The sequence below is a fragment of the Ranitomeya variabilis genome, chromosome 5 (genome assembly GCF_051348905.1).
Source record: "Ranitomeya variabilis isolate aRanVar5 chromosome 5, aRanVar5.hap1, whole genome shotgun sequence".
In the NCBI taxonomy this organism is placed as follows: domain Eukaryota; kingdom Metazoa; phylum Chordata; class Amphibia; order Anura; family Dendrobatidae; genus Ranitomeya; species Ranitomeya variabilis.
The window spans coordinates 6,987,004-7,007,156 of NC_135236.1; the positions used below are offsets into that span (position 1 = coordinate 6,987,004).

Consider the following 20,153-nt stretch of genomic DNA (forward strand, 5'->3'; position numbering starts at 1 on the left):
GGGGGCGCTCCACCACCTATTGGAAGTAGCAATCCTACAAGTCAATGTCGACCCTTTAACGAGCCTTGTCAAATGACTTAGGATAATAGCCAAACCAGAATCTCAATTTGCAGGTGAGAGTCCACCATTTGTCAGCTCTGATTAGACGGTGTCAGATGCGTTGGCATACACCCCCAGGTGACAACCTTTCACCCCAGAGGATGCCGGTTGTCAGGCCTGGGGTTGATATTACACACGCTGTGGACGCTTTGATTTCTGGTCGTTTTATTATGTTTCCAGGATGAGTCTTATACATGGGGGATGTATTGACTGTGGGGGAGTCTCCCTTTATGTTGTCACCTATTTGTATCTGTTCCTGGGAAACATGGGTGACAACTAGTGTTGAGCATTCCGATACCGCAAGTATCGGGTATCGGCCGATATTTGCTGTATCGGAATTCCGATACCGAGATCCGATACTTTTGTGGTATCGGGTATCGGTATCGAAACAACATTAATGTGTAAAATAAAGAATTAAAATAAAAAATATTGCTATACTCACCTCTCCAACGCAGCCTGCACCTTACCGAGGGAACCGGCAGCGTTGTTTGCTTAAAATTCGCGCTTTAACTTCCTTACACGAAGTCCCGGCTTGTGATTGGTCGCGCGCCGCCCATGTGGCCGGGACGCAACCAATCACAGCAAGCCGTGACGTAATTTCAGGTCCTTCAGGATTTTAAAATTACGTTCCGGCGTTGTGATTGGTTGCGTCGCGGTCACATGGGCGGCGCGCGACCAATCACAAGCCGGGACTTCGCGTAAGGAAGTTAAAGCGCGAATTTTAAGCAAAGAACGCTGCCAGTTCCCTCGGTGAGGTCCAGGCTGCGTCGGAGAGGTGAGTATAGCAATATTTTTTATTTTAATTCTTTATTTTACACATTAATATGGTTCCCAGGGCCTGAAGGAGAGTTTTCTCTCCTTCAGACCCTGGGAACCATCAGGAATACCGTCCGATACATGAGTCCCATTGACTTGTATTGGTATCGGGTATCGGTATCGGATTAGATCCGATACTTTGCCGGTATCGGCCGATACTTTCCGATACCGATACTTTCAAGTATCGGACGGTATCGCTCAAGACTAGTGACAACCCATGTGGGAGCCGGAATGGTGGACGGACAGGTTGTCACTCAGCTCTCTTGTGAGCAGACAGGGTGGATGATTCCGGGGGTCTCGGTGTTGCGAGAGTCATATCTTTCAGTGACTGGGTTTCTGTCCGGGGGTCAGGGACACTTCCGCTCCACGCACTGCTTCCCACCCTCCTCATATTCCTGCTTGGATATCCACATCTGCTGGAACGTTCCCTAGAAGACGAGACAAAAGGTTAACTTCTACTTCCTGCACTGCAACTCATTGCAACAAACCATCAGCTGTGTGAGCAGGATGTAAGCTAACAATGTACACCTCCAATCACTGACAGCAAGCAGAGATCCTCATCCAATATATTACTCACCAGGGAGGCCAGGATGGAGCCCCCGATCCAGGAGCTGAAGCGGCGCTCAATGGAGCTGTTACTGGCAATGAGCTTCAGCCGCATACTCTGTAGAAGGACACAAAGAGGTGAGGAGCAGGGAGAAGAGGAGATGTGAGGAGAGGAGACGCAGGGAGAGGAAGAGAGGAGACTCAGGGGAGACCAGACATAGGGAGAGGAGATGTTGTGAGAGGAAAAATGGGGAGAGGAGACATGGAGAGAGGAGGAGTGGAGACGAGGAGAGGAAACAAGGAGACACGGGGAGAAGAGATATCAGAAGAGGAGGAGAGGAGACGAGGGAAGAGGAGACATGGGAAGAGGAAGAGATGAGAAGCACTGGAGTCCAGACATGGGGAGAGGAGATGCCGGGAGAGGAGAAACTGGGAGAGGAAGACAGGAGACATGGGGAGAGGAGATTCTGGGAGAGAGGTTGAGGAGACACGGGAAGAGGAGACATAGGGAGAGGAAAAATGGGGAGGTAAGAGATGGAGAGAGGAGGAGTGGAGACATGGAGAGGGGAGAGGAGAAGGAAACAAGGAGACACAGGGAGAGGAGATGTGGGGAGAGGAGATATCGGAAGTAGAGGAGAGGAGACGAGGGAAGAGGAGAGGAGACCAGGGAAGGAGAGACATGGGGAGAGGAAGAAATGAGAAGCACTGGAGTCCAGACATGGGGAGAGGAGATGCTGGGAGAGGAGAAACTGGGAGAGGAAGACAGGAGACATGGGGAGAGGAGATTCTGAAAGAGGGGTTGAGGAGACATGGGGAGAGGAGACATAGGGAGAGAAGGAGAGGAGACATGGGGAGAGGAAAAGCGAGGAAAACCAGAAATGGAGAGAGAAGACATGGGGAGAGGAGATGCTTGGAGAAGGGGAAAGGGCAGAGAAAACGTGGAAAGAGTCAGAGGCGGGCAGAGGCAGACGTAGGCAGAAGTGACATGGGGAGAGGAAACATGGAGAGAGGAGGAGTGGAGACATGAGGAGGAAGGAGGAGATGAGATGCGAGGAGAGGAAACAAGGAGACACAGGGAGAGGAGTGTCACGATAATATAAATATGCCATATTCTGAGTTTACTTCCAGAACGTTCCATGGCTTTACAGACACATGCTGTGGGCTTTCTGAACCCCCTCTTCACACTGCATAGGAAACTCTTCTTCTCACTACACACTCTGTGCAACTTGATACCAATGTGCAGCAGCCCCCACTGAGTAGCTTATGGCCTTAAGCTGGCTAAAGGCAGCTGTGGTAACATGTGCTCTTTTGTTCAAGTAAAAACTTAATATTAGGGCATAACTTGACCCCAATTAGTGATAGAGATATAAAAGTTACATATTCCGAATGTCCACCGAGAGATCTATAACTCACTGAAATCGCTAGGATCAAAACCCAACGAAATGCAAGGAACAGATTTCTCTGTAAGCAGGTCATGTATCCACCTCGTGTTTATACTTTAATGAACCCCCATGTCTTGCTGAGCATAACAACACTGGTGTCATCCTCCTACGAGGTCCATATGCCGAGATATGTTTAGAGATGGCTTTTCATATCTTCCAGAAAGGGGAGTAATCAGCCACCCAGTGAGGTCAGCAAAGGGGGAGTGCCTTGGTTTTGGCCACAGGTATAAGACAGTGAGACCTCATTTTCCTTGAGTCTTTGTCCAGGGAACTAGCTGAGAGACACTCTGTAATGCATTGGGATATATGCTCCCCTCCCCCCAGCTGCATGGCCAACCATGATATGAAAGAACTGTAAGTGATTTTCTTCATTTAATCACTTTTTATTTTGTAACTGTCTGTATATACATAAATGTCTCATTTTATAATATCTTTTTATACTTTTGTAAACACTACCTACCTTTCGGAGTAAAATATATAAAATTACTAGCTTCATTTCTCCTTGCTCTATAACGTACCTGTACATCTTCGGAAGTAAATTACGCTACCAATTGGGTTGGGTTTCTTATTAAGAAATAGGAGCTTGTGGCAGCGGAAGTGTCCTGCGCTGTTGGGTAACGCTGGGAGCGATGGACGGCATTGATAATTATTGTTCCTGCCTGAGTGGGAGTAGTTATATAGCCCTTGCTGCAGTGTGCCCATTAGCCAGTACATAGCAAGGCAGCCTTTCTGGTGACTAGTTATCCTACGTGCAGTTCCCTGTCTGGGGGGGGCACCAGAGAGCTGCAAGTTCCAAACCGAAACTGGGAAGTGGGATATACATTACAGACCAAAAGTTTGGACACACCTTCTCATTTAAAGATTTTTCTGTATTTTCATGACTATGAAAATTGTACATTCTGTAGGGCTTCTTCCTCTCAATACACAGACTCCTGTCTGTAGTGTCCCGCCTGGACACGTGGAAATCTGTCCACCCTGACAGACTTCCAAACACTTACTAGCATGTGCCAAACATACCTCCATTATGTAGCCTGAAACCACACCCAGGTACCTGTCACATGATTAGACATGTGGTTCTGACATCACCACAGGTCCTGAAACAAACATAGATAGGTATGGTTATGCCCCTTACCCAGGGGTGAGGTATATGGGTAGCCAGACCCTCCCATCTCTCATAGCTACCCGTAACCCGGACCCAAATATACCAAACAATGCCTTATTACTTTATGAGATTTAAAGAAAACACTCCGGGTTACATCACAGCGACAAGCCTTCTCTGTGATACATACCTCCCGTCGACTATCCAACCTTTAGCCATGCTACAATTCACACTGAAGGAATCAAAACTATGAATTACCACATGTGGAATTATTTACTTAACAAAAAAGTGTGAAACAACTGAAATTATGTCTTATATTCTAGGTTCTTCAAAGTAGCCACCTTTTGCTTTGATGACTGCTTTGCACACTCTTGGCATTCTCTTGATGATCTTCAAGAGGTAGTCACCGGGAATGGTTTTCACTTCACAGGTGTGCCCTGTCAGGTTTAATAAGTGGGATTTCTTGCCTTATAAATGGGGTTGGGACCATCAGTTGTGTTGAGCAGAAGTCTGGTGGATACACAGCTGATAGTCCTACTGAATAGACTGTTAGAATTTGTATTATGGCAAGAAAAAAGCAGCTAAGTAAAGAAAAACGAGTGGCCATCATTACTTTAAGAAATGAAGGTCAGTCAGTCCAAAAAATTGGGAAAACTTTGAAAGTGTCCCCAAATGCAGTTGCAAAACCATCAAGTGCTACAAAGAAACTGGCTCACATGAGGACCGCCCCAGGAAAGGAAGACCAAGAGTCACCTCTGCTTCTGAGGAAAAGTTTATCCGAGTCACCAGCCTCAGAAATCGCAGGTTAACAGCAGCTCAGATTAGAGACCAGGTCAATGCCACACAGAGTTCTAGCAGCAGACACATCTCTACAACAACTGTTAAAGGGCCACTGTCACCCCCTCCAGCCGTTATAAACTAAAAGCGCCACCTTGTGCAGCAGTAATGCTGCAATCTAACAAGGTGGCTCTTTTAGTTTTAGATGCATGTATTACCAAAATAAAGGGTTTTATATTTTCGCCAAAATACCTTTCTTTAGCCAGGGAGGCAGGTCCTCACCCCCCTGCTTGTAACGCCACATTGCCGTCACTCAAATGTTCAGGGGTGCCGGGCACGCCGGGCACCTCCCCCCCCTCAGCGCTGTTTACCCATGAAATCCAGCGCCTGAGCTGTGTATCGCTGTTTGGTGCAGGCGCAGAGAGCTCTGGCCGTCTGACGTCACAGCCAGGCTTGCAGACTGCGCCTGTGCGGCCGCCCTGCTTGTGAATCCCAGCCCCGCACTCTGCATAATGCATAACTGCGGGGCTGGGATTACCAAGGTGGGTGGCCGCACTCGCCGCACAGGCGCAGTCTGCAAGCCTGGCTGTGACGTCAGACGGCCAGAGCTCTCTGCGCCTGCACCAAACAGCGATACACAGCGCAGGCGCCGGATTTCAAGGTGGCTCTTTTAGTTTATAACGGCTGGAGGGGGGTGACAGTGTCCCTTTAAGAGGAGACTTTGTGCAGCAGGCCTTCATGGTAAAATAGCTGCTAGGAAACCACTGCTAAGGACAGGCAACAAGCAGAAGAGACTTGTTTGGGTTAAAGAACACAAGGAATGGACATTAGACCAGTGGAAATCTGTGCTTTGGTCTGATGAGTCCAAATTTGACATCTTTGGTTCCAACCACCGTGTCTTTGTGCGACGCAGAAAAGGTGAACGGATGGACTCTACATGCCTGGTTCCCACCGTGAAGCATGGAGGAGGAGGTGTGATGGTGTGGGGGGGCTTTGCTGGTGATACTGTTGGGGATTTTCAAAATTGAAGGCATACTGAACCAGCATGGCTACCACAGCATCTTGCAGCGGCATGCTATTCCATCCGGTTTGCATTTAGTTGGACCATCATTTATTTTTCAACAGGACATTGACCCCAAACACACCTCCAGGCTGTGTAAGGGCTATTTGACCAAGAAGGAGAGTGATGGGGTGCTACGCCAGATGACCTGGCCTCCACAGTCACCAGACCTGAACCCAATCGAGATGGTTTGGGGTGAGCTGGACCGCAGAGTGAAGGCAAAAGGGCCAACAAGTGCTAAGCATCTCTGTGAACTCCTTCAAGATTGTTGGAAGACCATTTCCGGTGACTACTTCTTGAAGCTCACCAAGAGAATGCCAAGAGTGTGCAAGGCAGTCATAAGCGCAAAAGGTGGCTACTGTGAAGAACCTAGAATATAAGACATAATTTCAGTTGTTTCACACTTTTTTGTTAAGTATATAATTCCACATGTGATAATTCATAGTTTTGATGCCTTCAGTGTGAATGTACAATTTTCATAGTCATGAAAATACAGAAAAATCTTTAAATGAGAAGGTGTGTCCAAACTTTTGGTCGGTACTGTAGATAAATCCCCTTCAGAAAAGAACCGGGGCAACCAAACAACCCCGGTTCATGACATATTGGTGAGAGCTGTGGGGATGATAAAAATATCCCCCTGTGATTCATGACAAGGAGATGCAGAGAGAGGGCATGTGCAGAGAAGAGGAGACAACAAGACGTAAGGAAAGGAGACAAGCTGTAAAGAAAGGAGACGCAGGGAGATGAGGAGAGGAGATGAGGGGAAAGTAGCAGTTGAGACTCGGGAAGAGGAGATGCGGGTAAAGGAGACGTAGAAAGAGGAGGAGATGTGGGGAGAGGAGAAAAGAGAAGAAGCGGAGACAAGGGAGACGACTCATGAGACGAAGAAGAGACGCAGGCAGAGGAGACGAGGGGAGACCAGACATTCAGAGAGGAGACGCGGAATGAGGAGAAATTAAGAGAGGGGACATGGGGAGAGGCGATTCTAGGAGAGGGGGCGAGGCGATGGGGGAGAGGAGACATAAGGAGAAGAGGAGAGTAGACATGGGAGAGGAGACATGGGGAGAGGAGTAGTGAGGGAGACCAGACATGGGGAGAGGAGATGCGGGAGAGGAGAACTGGGGAGAGAATATGCTGTGAGAGGGGGTGAGGATATGGAGAGAGAAAAGGAGAGGAGACTCGGGAAGATGAGACCAGAGAAGAGGAGAAGCGGGCAGAGGAGACACAGGCAGAGGAGACACAGGCAGAGGAGACATGGGGAGGAGATATGGGGAGAGGAGACATGGAGAGTGGAAGAGTGGAGACATGAGGAGAGGAGGAGAGGAAACAAGGAGACACAAGGAGAGGAGATGCGGGGAGAGGAGACAAGACGTAAGGAAAGGAGACACGGGGAGAGGAGGAGATGAGTTGTAAGGAGAGGAGACGTGGGAAAAGGAGGAGAAACAGGGAGAGGAGACGTGGGAAGAGAAAGCGACGTGGGGAGAGGAAGAGACATGGGAAGTGGAGGAGATACAGGAAGAAGAGGTGACATGGGGAGGAGTGGAGGGGAGCAAAGGAGACAAGGTGAGAGGAGGAGAGGAGATGCAGGAAGAGGAGGCAAGGAGATGCGGAAAGAAGAAGAGATGTAAAAAGAGGAGGGACACAGGGAGAAAAGACGCGGAGAGAGGAGAAGATCTGGAGAGATGAGGCGATGCAGAAATTGGAGGAGATGCGGATAGAGAAGAGAAGACAGGAGGAGATGCGGTAAAAGGAGGAGACGAGGAGAGAGGAGGAGATGTGGGGAGAGGAGGCGATGCAGAGAGTGGAGGAGGTGCGGACAGAGGAGAAGACAGGAGGAGGAGATGTGGGAACAGGAGGAGACACGGAGAGAGGAGGAGATGTAACGAGAGGAGGAGATGCCAAGAGAGGAGATGTGGGTAGAGGAGATGTAAAAAGTGGAGGTGCCATGAGGAGAGGAGGAGATGAGAAGAGAGGAGAGGCAGACAGAGGAAATGTGGGGAGATGAGGAGATGTTGGGAGAGGAGGAAACATGGGGAGAGGAGATGTGGGGAGAGGAGACGTGGTGATAGGATATGCAGGGAAAGGAGGTGTAGGAAGATGTGGAGAGAAGACTATGTGGTGAGAGAAAACTCGTTGAGAGGAGGAGACATGGGGAGAGGAGACATAAATAGGAGGAAATGAGGCGTGGGGAGGAGACTCGGGGACACATGACGCGGGGAGACAAGGTAAGGAGACCCGGAGAGAGGAGACATGGGGAGATAGGGAGAGAAGACACAAGAAAACAAGGCGAGACACGAGGAGAGGAGATGTGGAAAGATGAAATGTGAAGAGAGGAGATGTAGAGGAGATGCAGAGGGATGAGACATCTTATATTTAAATGGGAGCTCATAACATCTAGAATGAGAGCAGAAGATTGTGATGGTCCATGGTCTCTAACATCGAGGGACAAAAGTGAATACTGAGAGTCGATCTCTTGCAGGAGGACGTCCCGGTGACTCCTATACTCAGCAGTGGTGTGGCTATAGTGGGGGGGTGGCCCGATACAGATTTACCCCTCTGGATACAATGTAAGCAGAATTTTCTCCACAGCCTGTGATATGCTGCTGCACAGAGCGCAAGCTACGACCTCTCCTGGGCCTTACACTTCCTGCGTTTCTACAGCACCTGCTCAGACTATGACCAGCGCCATCTCTTGTTCTTTTCCTTTTTTTTTTTCTTTATATAGCGCTAACATTTTCCGCAGCGCTTTACAGTTTGAGCACATTATCATCGCTGTCCCCGATGGGGCTCACAATCTAGATTCCCTATCAGTATGTCTTTGGAATGTGGGAGGAAACCGGAGAACCCGGACCCCCTTGTCAGGGAGAGTTTTAGGTGTCACTGAGAATTATTTGTCCCTTCACTGTTTTAGGCTGTGAATAACATTTTCTTTCTTCTCAGTCAAACTCGGCCCCATCAAATGGACACAAGCTCATCTCCAATCCACTTCCACTGAGGATCCATGCAGCTGTGAGAGCCAACTGCTCCTCATCCTTCTCCAAAGCTGTGAATTATAATGAGACCCTACAGGGGATAGGGAAGACGAGAAAAAATACGGAGTGCAGATACTAATGAGAAGTTACACCTCCTCACCTCAATGTTATACTTACAGGATGTGCAGAGAAGACAGGCTCATAGGAGAAAACATCAGCCGCACAAAACTGGTTTCGCCTCAACAGGCTTTCTCAGGAGGATTGTCACCACACAGCTGTTGGGTGACCCGGGACCAGGGGCTCTTTTTCTGGCCCTAAGGCACCCTAGCTCACCGTGTTCCCCGGGATACTTCAGATGATGAAGACACCGGGGCCTCCGCCCTTACATGGTGGCTCAGTGGATAGCACTGCAGCCTTGCAGCGCTGGAGTCGTGGGTTCAAATCCCACGAAGGACATCTGCAAGGAGTTTGTATGTTCTCCCCGTGTTTGTGTGGGTTTCCTCCTGGTTCTCCAGTTTCCTCCCACATTCCAAAGAAATACTGATAGGGAATTTAGATTGTGAGCCCACACACACAAAATATTCACTCACATATAAAAGAGGAATCGACCGGGGTGTGCAGGAAGGGAAGAAAGCAAACCAGGGAAGGATAAGGGATTACCAAGCGTACAAACCAAACAGTCGCTTATAACTCCTCCAGCTCTCCTTCTCATACCGACTTCTCTCCATCCTTTAGCCATGCAACAAAGAGCTAACTCTGATGAGGATTAGTAACAGAGCCCAGATTATATAGGGAAAAGGAGTGGCTAACCGAGCTCAGCTGAGCACAGGGCCGATTAACCCCTGTTCTGCTAGAAGATATAAACACATTTAATTAGCCGGAGGAGTGCTTCTTCTCAGCGCCAGAGTAGGAGCAACCAGACACTGCCGTCCTCTGGCTCTGCTCCGTCACGGTAACCCCGTGACAGGGATCTCAGAAACATCCACATCTGATATTTAAACATTGCTATCAAATATATTCAAGCCAAGGTTCATAAGATAAAAAAGGGGGAAAAATAAAATAAAATAGTAAGAAAAGCAACCCACGCATAGAATTTATAATTGGTGATTCCGATAATACAAAAAGGGTTTAGTCTCTAAAAACTTTGTGTGGCTGTGTCACCCGAGTCAGAGGAGTGGTGCCGGTACGTAGACGATTCTCATTATTTGGGACAGTGACAGTAGGAAGTTCAGACAGTTCCTGTGTGGTGGGTGTAAAGTTCTCAGGACAAGACCCCATTACTGGGATGAGTTTACAGTATTCGTAGGAGACAACATATGTCACAAAACCATTGTTACACCCACTCATTGCAATGGGCTTAAAGGAAGAGAAAGCTGCCATTGTGCAGCTGGGATTTGTAGTGTTCCCAAAATCAGATGTCCAGAGTCCTAGCACAAATATCAGAGGGTTTCACATGTGGGAGATGTAAAGACTGTAAGACATTAAAGCTGAAGAGATGGAGAATATAACACATCATGAGAAATCATTGCGATCAGGGGATAGATCAGCCGTGGAACGGTTAATGGACAATGGGGCGGTACTATCAGTAGAGGGAGGTCACCTTGCCGTGGTTGATGGGCACGCATGAATTGGCCAATTTATGAAATAAAAATAATATATTTGTAAGTATGTATTACTGAGTAGTAACATAGTTTAGCTTTAATGTTTCCAGTGTTTACAGGTCTTCGCTCACACAGAGGCTGCGGTGTTTCCTTTTATATATATAATGTGGTCATCGCGGCTTGCACATATTCACACTTAGCAGCTGCTGCTCAGGTATTTAGATAGACAATAGGTTTGTCAAAGATCGCAGCCGAGGGGTCGTATCTCAGCTCCATCCACTGTTAACTTTGGAGCGAGCAGCTCTCTGCTGCCCCCTACGGTCAGGGCAATTATGCGATTGATCGACAAGGAGGCCGCGGCTGTTTCCACTAATAGGCCAGTTATCAGGAAAATAACAGTGAGCGTATGGTTTATACACCTCCGAGTCCCACACATGGAATATATGTACAGTGGGGAAAATAAGTATCTGATACGCTGGAGAGTTTGCAAGTTTTCCCATCTACAAAGAATGGAGAAGTCTGTAATTTTTATCATAGGTACACTTCACCTGTGAGAGACAGAATCTAACAAGAAAATACAGAAAATCACATTGTAGGATTGTTACATAATTAATTTGTATTTTATTGCATGAAATAAGTATTTGATCACCGACCAACCAGCGAGAATTCTGGCTCTCACAGACCTGTTAGTTGTTCTTCAAAAGAAGCCTCCTACTCTGCACTCATTACCTGGATTAATTGCTCATGTGTTACCTGTATAAAATACACTCACACACTCAGTCACACTCTAACCTCTCCACCATGGCCAAGACCAAAGAGCTGTCTAAGGACACCAGCGACAACATTTTAAACATGCACAAGGCTGGGATGGGCTACAGGACAATAGACAAGCAGCTGGGTGAGAACGGAACAACTGTTGGCATAATTAGAGTGGCAGAAACACAAGATAATTGTCAATATTCCTTGGTCTGGGGCTACATGCAAGATCTCCCCTCCTGGGGTAAGGATGATTATGAGAAAGGTCAGGAATCATCCCAGAGTTACACGGAAGAACCAGTTCAATGACCTGAAGAGAGATGGGACCACAGGCTAAAACATTACCGTTAGTAACACATTACTCTACTATGGATTAAAATCCTGCAGGGGACACAAGGTCCCCCTGCTCACACCAGCACATGTCCAGGCCTGTTTTAAGAGCACCAATGAACATCTGGATGATCCAGAGGAGGCATGGGAAAAGGTCATGTGGTAAGATGAGACCACAGCAGAACTTTTTGGTATCAACTCCATTCACCATGTTTGGAGGAAGAAGAAGGATGAGTACAACCCCAAGAACACTGTCAGAACCGCAAAGAATGTTAGGGGGTGTTTTCTGCAAAGAGAACAGGACGACTGCACCATATTGAAGGGAGGATGAATGAGGTCGTGCATTGCGAGATTTTGGCCAACAACTTCATTACCTCAGAAACAGCATTGAAGATGGGTCGTGGCTGGGTCTTCCAGAATGACAATGACCAGAAACAGACAGGAAGGGCAAATAAGGAGTGACTCTGTAAGAAGCACATCAAGGTCCTGGAGTGGCCTAGCCAGTCTCCAGACCTGAACCCAATAGAAAATCTTTGGAGGAGCTGAAACTCAACATTGCCCAACGACAGCCCCGAAACCTGAAAGATCTGGAGAAGATCTGTTTGGAGGAGGGGGCCAAAATCCCTGCTGCAGTGTGTGCAAACCTGGTCAAGAACTACAGGAAATGTCTGCCTTCTGTAATTGCAAGAAAAGGTTTCTGTACAAAAACTGAGTTCTGTTTTTCTATTGTTTCTAATACTTATTTCAAGCAAAAAAATGCACATTAATTATGTAAAAATAATACAATGTGATTTTCTGGATTTTTTTTAGATTCTGTCTCTTACAAGTGAACTGCACCTACAATAAAAATTACAGACCTCTCCATTCTTTGTAGGTGGGAAAACTTGCAAAAGTGGCAGTGTATCAAATATTTATTTTACCCACTGTACATACCCCCGATACAGTCACTGCAAACTCCATGATAACCCCAGACTACTCGCTGTCATCACCACTCATTTTTTACAGGCTGACTGGATTCCTGATTTCTGATAGCATGTGGCTCCAGGGTGAGGGTTACAGAACAAAAGGAACAGAACTATTACATTTTATACTTAATCCAAAATGAGGTAGTGTTCATTAAAAAATGTATAAAAGATTTTACAAATTGGACAAAACAATAAAGCATATACAATTACTTAAAATAAAAAGTAATAATGGAAGAAAATTACTACGCCACTCACATGGGTGAGTCAGCTTAGCCAAAGGAGAGCACTTTGATTGGGGATGTTCAGCGAATGAGATTCATGCATACACGATGTATATCTCTCTAAAGGAACCAAGATCATAATTTGGTTTGACCTTTTATCAGCACCTGAATTACACCTACACCCCCTCTTGATGACCTCACATAGGCTGTTTATGGGTTGTTTTCCGCCCTTCAGGATTTTATGAAATTCTCAACTTATGCGATAACTTCTGTCCAGATGAACACAGAAGTTCGTGACCGCCGTCATATTTTTTATTGGGATTCTACCATTACCCAGAGAACAAACAAGACATGGCTGGTGTCAGTTACCTGATCAGGTCACTATTGATTTGGAGCTTATAGGTAGGTGTCACAGTTAAGAATAAATATGCATATGCTTCCCCTATTCACACTGAAGCTGAAAATGTATGTCCCATGGCTATCGGATATATACAAACTCCAATATTCATAATTTTCTTTTCGAGACATACATCTGGGCTGGCTATTATAGCATTTCCTGTTATGATCCTAGTGGTAGAGGATCGCAGAAATTCCAGCTAAGTCCGCAAACACAAAATCAAGCTCATAGGGAGGTGGTAACTTGGCTGACCGTATATCTGATCCTAGCACAACAACTAGAAGTAGCCGGGGAACGTACCTACGTTGATTCTAGACGTCTCGCACCAGCCGGAGAACTAACTAACCCTTTCAGAGGAAATAAGACCTCACTTGCCTCAAGAGAAAGGACCCCAAAGTTATGATACAAGCCCCCAACAAATAATAACGGTGAGGTAAGAAGAAAAGACAAACATAAGTATGAACTAGATTTAGCAAAGTGAGGCCCACTAATTAATAGCAGAAAATAGGAAGAGGACTTATGCGGTCAGCAAAAACCCTACAAAAATATCCACGCTGAATATCCAAGAACCCCCGCACCGACTAACGGTGTGGGGGGAGAATATCAGCCCCCTAGAGCTTCCAGCAAAAATCAGGAATCACATTGTAAAAAGCTGGAACAAAATAGCAGTAATGCGAATAAACAAAAATAAGAAAGCAGGACTTAGCTTATCTTGCAAAAAGCAGGAGACCAGGAGACAGGAGCAAAAAGACATAGACTGACTACATCGATTCCAGGCACTAGACTGAGTATCCAGGAAGTCTAAATAGGAACACCCAAGGCCTAACGAACCAGGTGGGTACCAACCTGGAGAAAGACAATCCAAGTGTCATACCGCTAGTGATCACAAGAGGGAGCCAAGAAATACAGTTCACAACAATTTCCCTTGCTGTAAACCACAGTGTCACTTGAATTCAAAATGCATTTCCTGTGGACAAAGACCCTTCCACTTTGCTATTTATGTGTAGACACATGTACTCTATGGTTGTCCAACCCTCTGTAAAGAGTTCTCCTATCTCAATTACCTGTCCAAACTATAACTCTTTGTCTATGCACAAAAAAAATCCTCCTTGGTACTGCCGGAGTCTTTTGTCCGAAAAGGAGCTCCTGCATGTTAATTAAGATATTCTGTTCAAACTGTCACGATAATGTAAAAATTCCATATTGAAAATTTTTGAGAAAAGAACGCACAAGGTATGAAAGCAGATTTAGCATACCTTGTGCGTTCTTTTCTCGAAAATTTTCGCCCGCCGAGCGAAATTATGACGTCGGTAATCGGGAGCTTTTGGCGATGAAGTGGGCATTCGAGGAGTGGCGTCATTGGTTTGAGGGTGCTAAACATCAGGTGGTGGTCTTGACTGATCACAAAAATTTGATTTATCTTGAGTCGGCCAGACGTCTGAATCCTAGACAGGCGCGCTGGTCGTTGTTTTTCTCCCGGTTTAATTTTGTGGTTTCGTATCTGCCAGGTACTAAGAATGTGAGAGCAGATGAAAAGACACACGTAGTATGAAAGCAGATTTAGCACAGAGAGGCCCGCTAACTAAATAGCAGAAAGATACAACAGAGGACTTCGCGGTCAGCTGCAAAACCCTTCAAAACACCATCCTGAAATTACCTTAACTCATGTGACAACTCATGCCACTGGAGTGGTAATTTCAGCCCAACAAGAGCTTCCAGCTGCAGAGATTCACATAAGTGCAAACTGGACAAAACATACAAAAATAGACTTAAGGACTAAAGTGTCCAACTTAGCTGAGCAGAAAACTGGGAGCAGGAACATGCAACAGAATCACTCTGGATACATTGATGGCCAGCATTAGAATGACTGAGGAGCAAGGTTAAATAGGATACTCCCACATCCTGATAGGAACAGGTGAACTGAGAAGGCAAAGCTTGCAGGACACCAGTACCACAAGAGACCACCGGGGGAGCCCACGAACCGAATCACAACAAAGCTGGGCATTGATTTGTCTTTTTCTTCCGCATTTCATCCTCAGACAAATGGCCAAACCGAGCGAACTAATCAGACTTTGGAAACTTATTTGAGATGCTTCGTGTCTGCTGATCAGGATGATTGGGTGACCTTCTTGCCATTGGCCGAGTTTGCCCTTAATAATCGGGCTAGTTCGGCCACCTTGGTTTCGCCCTTCTTTTGTAATTTTGGTTTTCATCCTCGTTTTTCTTCAGGGCAGGTTGAGCCTTCTGATTGTCCTGGTGTGGATTCCGTGGTGGACAGGTTGCAGCAAATTTGGGCTCATGTGGTGGACAATTTGGTGTTGTCTCAGGAGGAGGCACAACGTTTTGCTAATCGTCGTCGGTGTGTTGGTTCCCGGCTTCGGGTTGGGGATTTGGTCTGGTTGTCTTCCCGTCATGTTCCTATGAAGGTTTCTTCCCCTAAGTTTAAGCCTCGGTTTATTGGTCCTTATAGGATTTCTGAGATTATCAATCCGGTCTCTTTTCGTTTGGCCCTTCCAGCATCTTTTGCCATCCATAATGTTTTACATAGATCTTTATTGCGAAAATATGTGACGCCCGTTCTTCCCTCTGTTGATCCTCCGGCTCCTGTGTTGGTTGATGGGGAGTTGGAGTATGTGGTTGAGAAGATTTTGGATTCTCGTTTTTCGAGATGGAAACTTCAGTATCTTGTCAAATGGAAGGGTTACGGCCAGGAGGATAATTCTTGGGTTTTTGCCTCTGATGTCCATGCTACTGATTTGGTTCGGGCCTTTCATCTGGCTCGTCCTGATCGGCCTGGGGGCTCTGGTGAGGGTTCGGTGACCCCTCTTCAAGGGGGGGTACTGTTGTGAATTCTGCTCTTGGGCTCCCTCCGGTGGTTGCTAGTGGTAGTGCAGTGGTCTCTGGATTGTAAGCTGGGCAGGTGTTTCTGCTTATTGCAGTCCTATTAGGTATTTAGGTTTGTTGGATCCATCAATCCCTGCCAGTTGTCCATTGTATCTTGGAGGGATTGCTTCTCTGTCTGGCTCCACTTGCCCTGCTGTCTTTCAGCTTAAGATAAGTGTCCGTTTTCGTTCTCTGTAGCACGTATGCAGTGTGCTTTTATGTGCAGTGCAATTTATTGTGTTTTTATCCAGCTTTGACTTGTTTGGATTTTTCAGTCATGCTGGTTTCTCTGGAGATGCAGATATACATTCTATGTCTTTAGTTAGATGTAGCATATTGTATCTTCTGCTGTGGATTTTTCTAGTGTTTTAATACTGACCGTTTAGAACTCTGTCCTATCCTTTCTATCTAGCTAGAAGGGCCTCTTTTGCTAAACTCTGTCTTTTCTGCCTGTGTACGTATTTCCTCTTAAACTCACAGTCAATATTTGTGGGGGGCTGCCTATCCTTGGGGACTCTGCTCTGAGGCAAGATAGGATTTCCCGATTCCATCTTTAGGGGTAATTAGTCCTCCGGCTGTGTCGAGGTGTCTAGGCCATGTCAGGTACATCCCACGGCTACTTCTAGTTGCGGTGTCAGTATTAGGATTGCGGTCAGTACAGGTACCACTAACTCCAGAGATAGTCCCATGCGGCTCCAGGGTCACCGGATCATAACAGCTATGTAAGTGTTTTTTCAATCTTAATACTTCTTTTATTTGTAATTGTATTGTACACATAATTTTGTCTTCTTTATAATATCTTTTTAATACTTTGTAAACACTGCCTACCTTTTTTGGAGTAAAATATACAATTTACTAGCTTGTCTCTTCCTGCTCTACACGAACTGTCGCATCCTCTGAAGTGAATTACGCTACTGATTTAGGTTGGCTCCGGACCCATTAACCCTTAGGAAATTGGAGCTGGCGGCAACATACTTTGTTCTGTGTGTTTGGGAGGCTTTGTAGCGACAGCGGCATTGACAATTATTGTTCCCACCTGGGTGGGAGTAGTTGTATCGCCCTCGCTGCAGCGTGCCCAGTAGCCAGTATATAGCAGGCAGCCTTTCTGGCGACTAATTACCCTAGGTGCAGTACCTAGTCTGACCTGAGGGCAAGGGGGGGCAACAGAGAGCTGCAAGTTCCAACCCAGAACTGGGAAGTGGGATATAGATAAATCCCCTTCAGAAGGAACCAGAGGCAACCACGGTTCATGGCAAATTGGTGTGAGTGGTGGGGATGATACACTGTGACAGAATGGTGGGATCCCTGACATATTTGTTGGGATCCGTGACATATTGGTGGGATCAGTGACACAAACTGTCAGCTGTTGTCATATTGTAAAGAGAGAGGGGATGTCATGATTCATTTTTGGATTCATGATAGCTCTGGTTCCACTATGTTTTAAATGAAGCTTTTTTTCCTTTCATGCCAGCGGTGGTTAATGACAGTTTCCCCTGCTGGCAGCCTGCTGCAACTGCAGAGTTGCTAGGTCAGCTGATGTGGGTGGTGAGAACTCCCACCATCCTTTAAATGGTCACCTGATGCATCAGCTGACTGTTGGTGATAGAGTTTCTCTATGGAGACCAGCCTTGCTGTTGCAGCTCTCTGCTGTCAGCTACTTCTGGAGTTTGGAGTCCTGTTTCTGTGTCATTGCGGTGTGGAGCTTGGCAGCGGAGTCTGGAAGCTAAGTGCGGTGTTTTTATCTTATCTGTCTCGTGCTTGTCACCACACCCCCTGCGTTGCACCATCTGCAGTGGTGAGGATAGCACCCTTGCCGGCCAGTGCACTAGCCAGGGCAGAGCCAGGTGACAGCGAGGGACGAGGTTCGTGACAGCGGCGGGGGCAATGACCGCTTATTTCATTAGGGGAGAGCAGGGACAAGCTCAGGTTGGAGCTCAGGAGGTGTCCATCTCTCATTACCTATTGGTAGGGCCTTCCTCTCCCCATTTCCATCCCGCTGAGTGCTTGTTGTGCCGTCCGCTTACCGACCCCCTGTTGGGTCATTATATATCGTGACATTATCACCAACCCATACTTTTTTCTGGTGAACTGATGGCTCAAGCACAGACTTTTGCTCAGCTGACCCAGACCCTCACAGATGAGGTTAATGAGCTGTGGTGTCAGGTGGTGCAGCAACTTCAGCAGGTGTCGGGGTTCTGGGTCTCGGCTCAAGTCCAGGCTCAACCGGAACCCAAGATATCTCTCCCTGACAGGTTCTCTGGAGGGAGAGATAATTTTTTGGTTTGTAAGTAGGCCTGTAAGCTATATTTCAGGATCCATGCTCGTTCTTCAGGGAGTGAGGAACAATGTGTGGGGATTATGGTCTCCCTTCTCAAGGGTGATCCCCAATCCTGGGCCTTCTCTCTGCTGACCGATTCACCATCTTTGCAGTCGGTGGATGAGTTTTTTGCGGCATTGGCACTGGTGTATGGGGATCCTGATGGCATCTCCCTGGCTAAGTCTAAACCCAGTTAAATCAAGCCGGGGGGCAGGCCGGGTGAGGAGTACTGCTCAGAGTTTAGGAGGTGGGCCACTGAAACACAGTGGAATGACCATGCTCTTAGGAGTCTTAGGACGCCTTAGGGAGAGACATACACCGAATCTGCCCCCTGTTGTTCTTTCTAGGAAGAACACACTGGTGCTGACGGACGAACCCATGCAGATGGGAGAAGTCTCTTCTCAAACAGGGTTGCCCGCGGTTCGCCGTGGGATTGGGGCATGTTTCTACTGTGGTCTTTCGGGTCATTACATTAATGTTTTCTCATCTTACGCCAAAGTTGGTACTGCATCTCCAAAGCCACGTCCCCCTGGTCGTGTGGAGGGAGGCGAATAGGGTGTATATATTTCCTCCATCTTTTCAACTCAGTCTACCATTCCTGCTGAAGTGGTGGTTGGCGGTGTTACTGAGACTATATCGGTGCTTGTGGAGCTGGAGTCAATTTGGTGTATTCTCGCTTTGTTCAGACCCATGGTCTGATGGGTAGGATGCTGGCGAGACCCCTTAGCTGTCAGGCAACTGACTCTGTTCCTTTCAGCTAGGAGAGTGTGACCCAAGTCATAGATAATATTAACATGTGCATAGAGACTCTTCATGAGGAGTCCTTGTCATGCTACATCTTGGAGGATATGCCAACTCCCATCGTCTTAGGCCTTCCTTGGTTGAAGAGACACAACCTGGTCATAAATTGGCGGTCCAGGGAAGTAGTTGGGACCAGTCGTGTAAGGACTGCTGCCTGAGAGCTACGATCTCTGCCATCCTTCTCCAACCTACCCCTTCTTCTCCAGTGGGAGCAGCAGAGGTGCTGCCAGGGAGTTGGGGCAAGACTCAACCCTCACCACAAGTAAACCCTGAGTCTCATAGTCCTTGAGGGAGGAGGTATCAGGGGAGGGTGGTGATTCCCTTTGTATGTAGTAAGGGTATGAGTTTGGCTACACAGAGGGAAGCCTCTGCTGTCGGTTCCTGAAAGAGTTCTCCATCCTTTGGCAAACGAATGCGTGGAAATAAACGTGCAGGTCCGGATCTGTGTGTGAATAAGTACGTGTGGGTGTCCACCAAAAACATCAGGTGGAAGTATGCTTCCAGGACCTGGAGTTCTAGGGTGATCAGGTGTCGGCCATTCTCAGCCCGGGAACTTTCCAGCTGGAGTTACCCCCAGTAATGCACGTACACAGCGTATTCCACAGGTCGGCGCTCTGTAGATTTGTTGCGCCACTGGAGCCTACGTTATTGCCATCTCCATTGGGCTGCATTTGCCGTAAACCTGATGGTCAGGTGACTGCGGAGGTGAATCTTTGTGGATCGAGGCGACCTCACCGTATGTCATTTCCAGTGAGGTCCGGTGTTAAGGGTCCAGAGGCCCCTCATTGAAAGGGGGATAGTGTCAAGATCCATATTTGGATTCATGGCAGCTCTGGTTCCACTATGATTTAAATGTAGCTTTTTTCCTTTCAGGCCAGCGGGGGTTAATGTCAGTTCCCTCTGCTGGCAGCCACTGTAGAGTTGCTCGGTCAGCTGATGTGGGTGGTGACCACTCCCACCATCCTTTAAATGGTCACCTGATGCATCAGCTGACTGTTGGTGATTGTGAGGATTCGAGCCAAGCAGCTCCTGTGCACCAGTCAGCAGCTCTTCCTTCTGAGCTATTCAGCT

The 20,153-nt window shown here is 47.2% G+C and overlaps 1 protein-coding gene across 3 annotated transcripts in view; it reads right to left on the reverse strand.

Moving 5' to 3' along the window:
• Positions 1 to 247: 247 nt before the first annotated feature.
• The window catches only part of LOC143774169 (actin-like protein 6B), a 68,248-nt gene continuing 48,342 nt past the window's right edge, over positions 248 to 20,153 (reverse strand). For 2 of the 3 annotated variants that reach the window (XM_077261520.1, XM_077261522.1), the window contains 2 exons: positions 1,493 to 1,579; positions 1,118 to 1,343 (listed from right to left, as the gene is read on the reverse strand). In XM_077261520.1, coding sequence (XP_077117635.1) covers positions 1,263 to 1,343; positions 1,493 to 1,579 — 168 coding nt within the window. In that variant the 3' untranslated portion in view covers positions 1,118 to 1,262. Of the gene's footprint in view, positions 376 to 1,117; positions 1,344 to 1,492; positions 1,580 to 20,153 lie in introns of those variants that run through there. The other variant, XR_013215486.1, reaches the window with a different exon arrangement.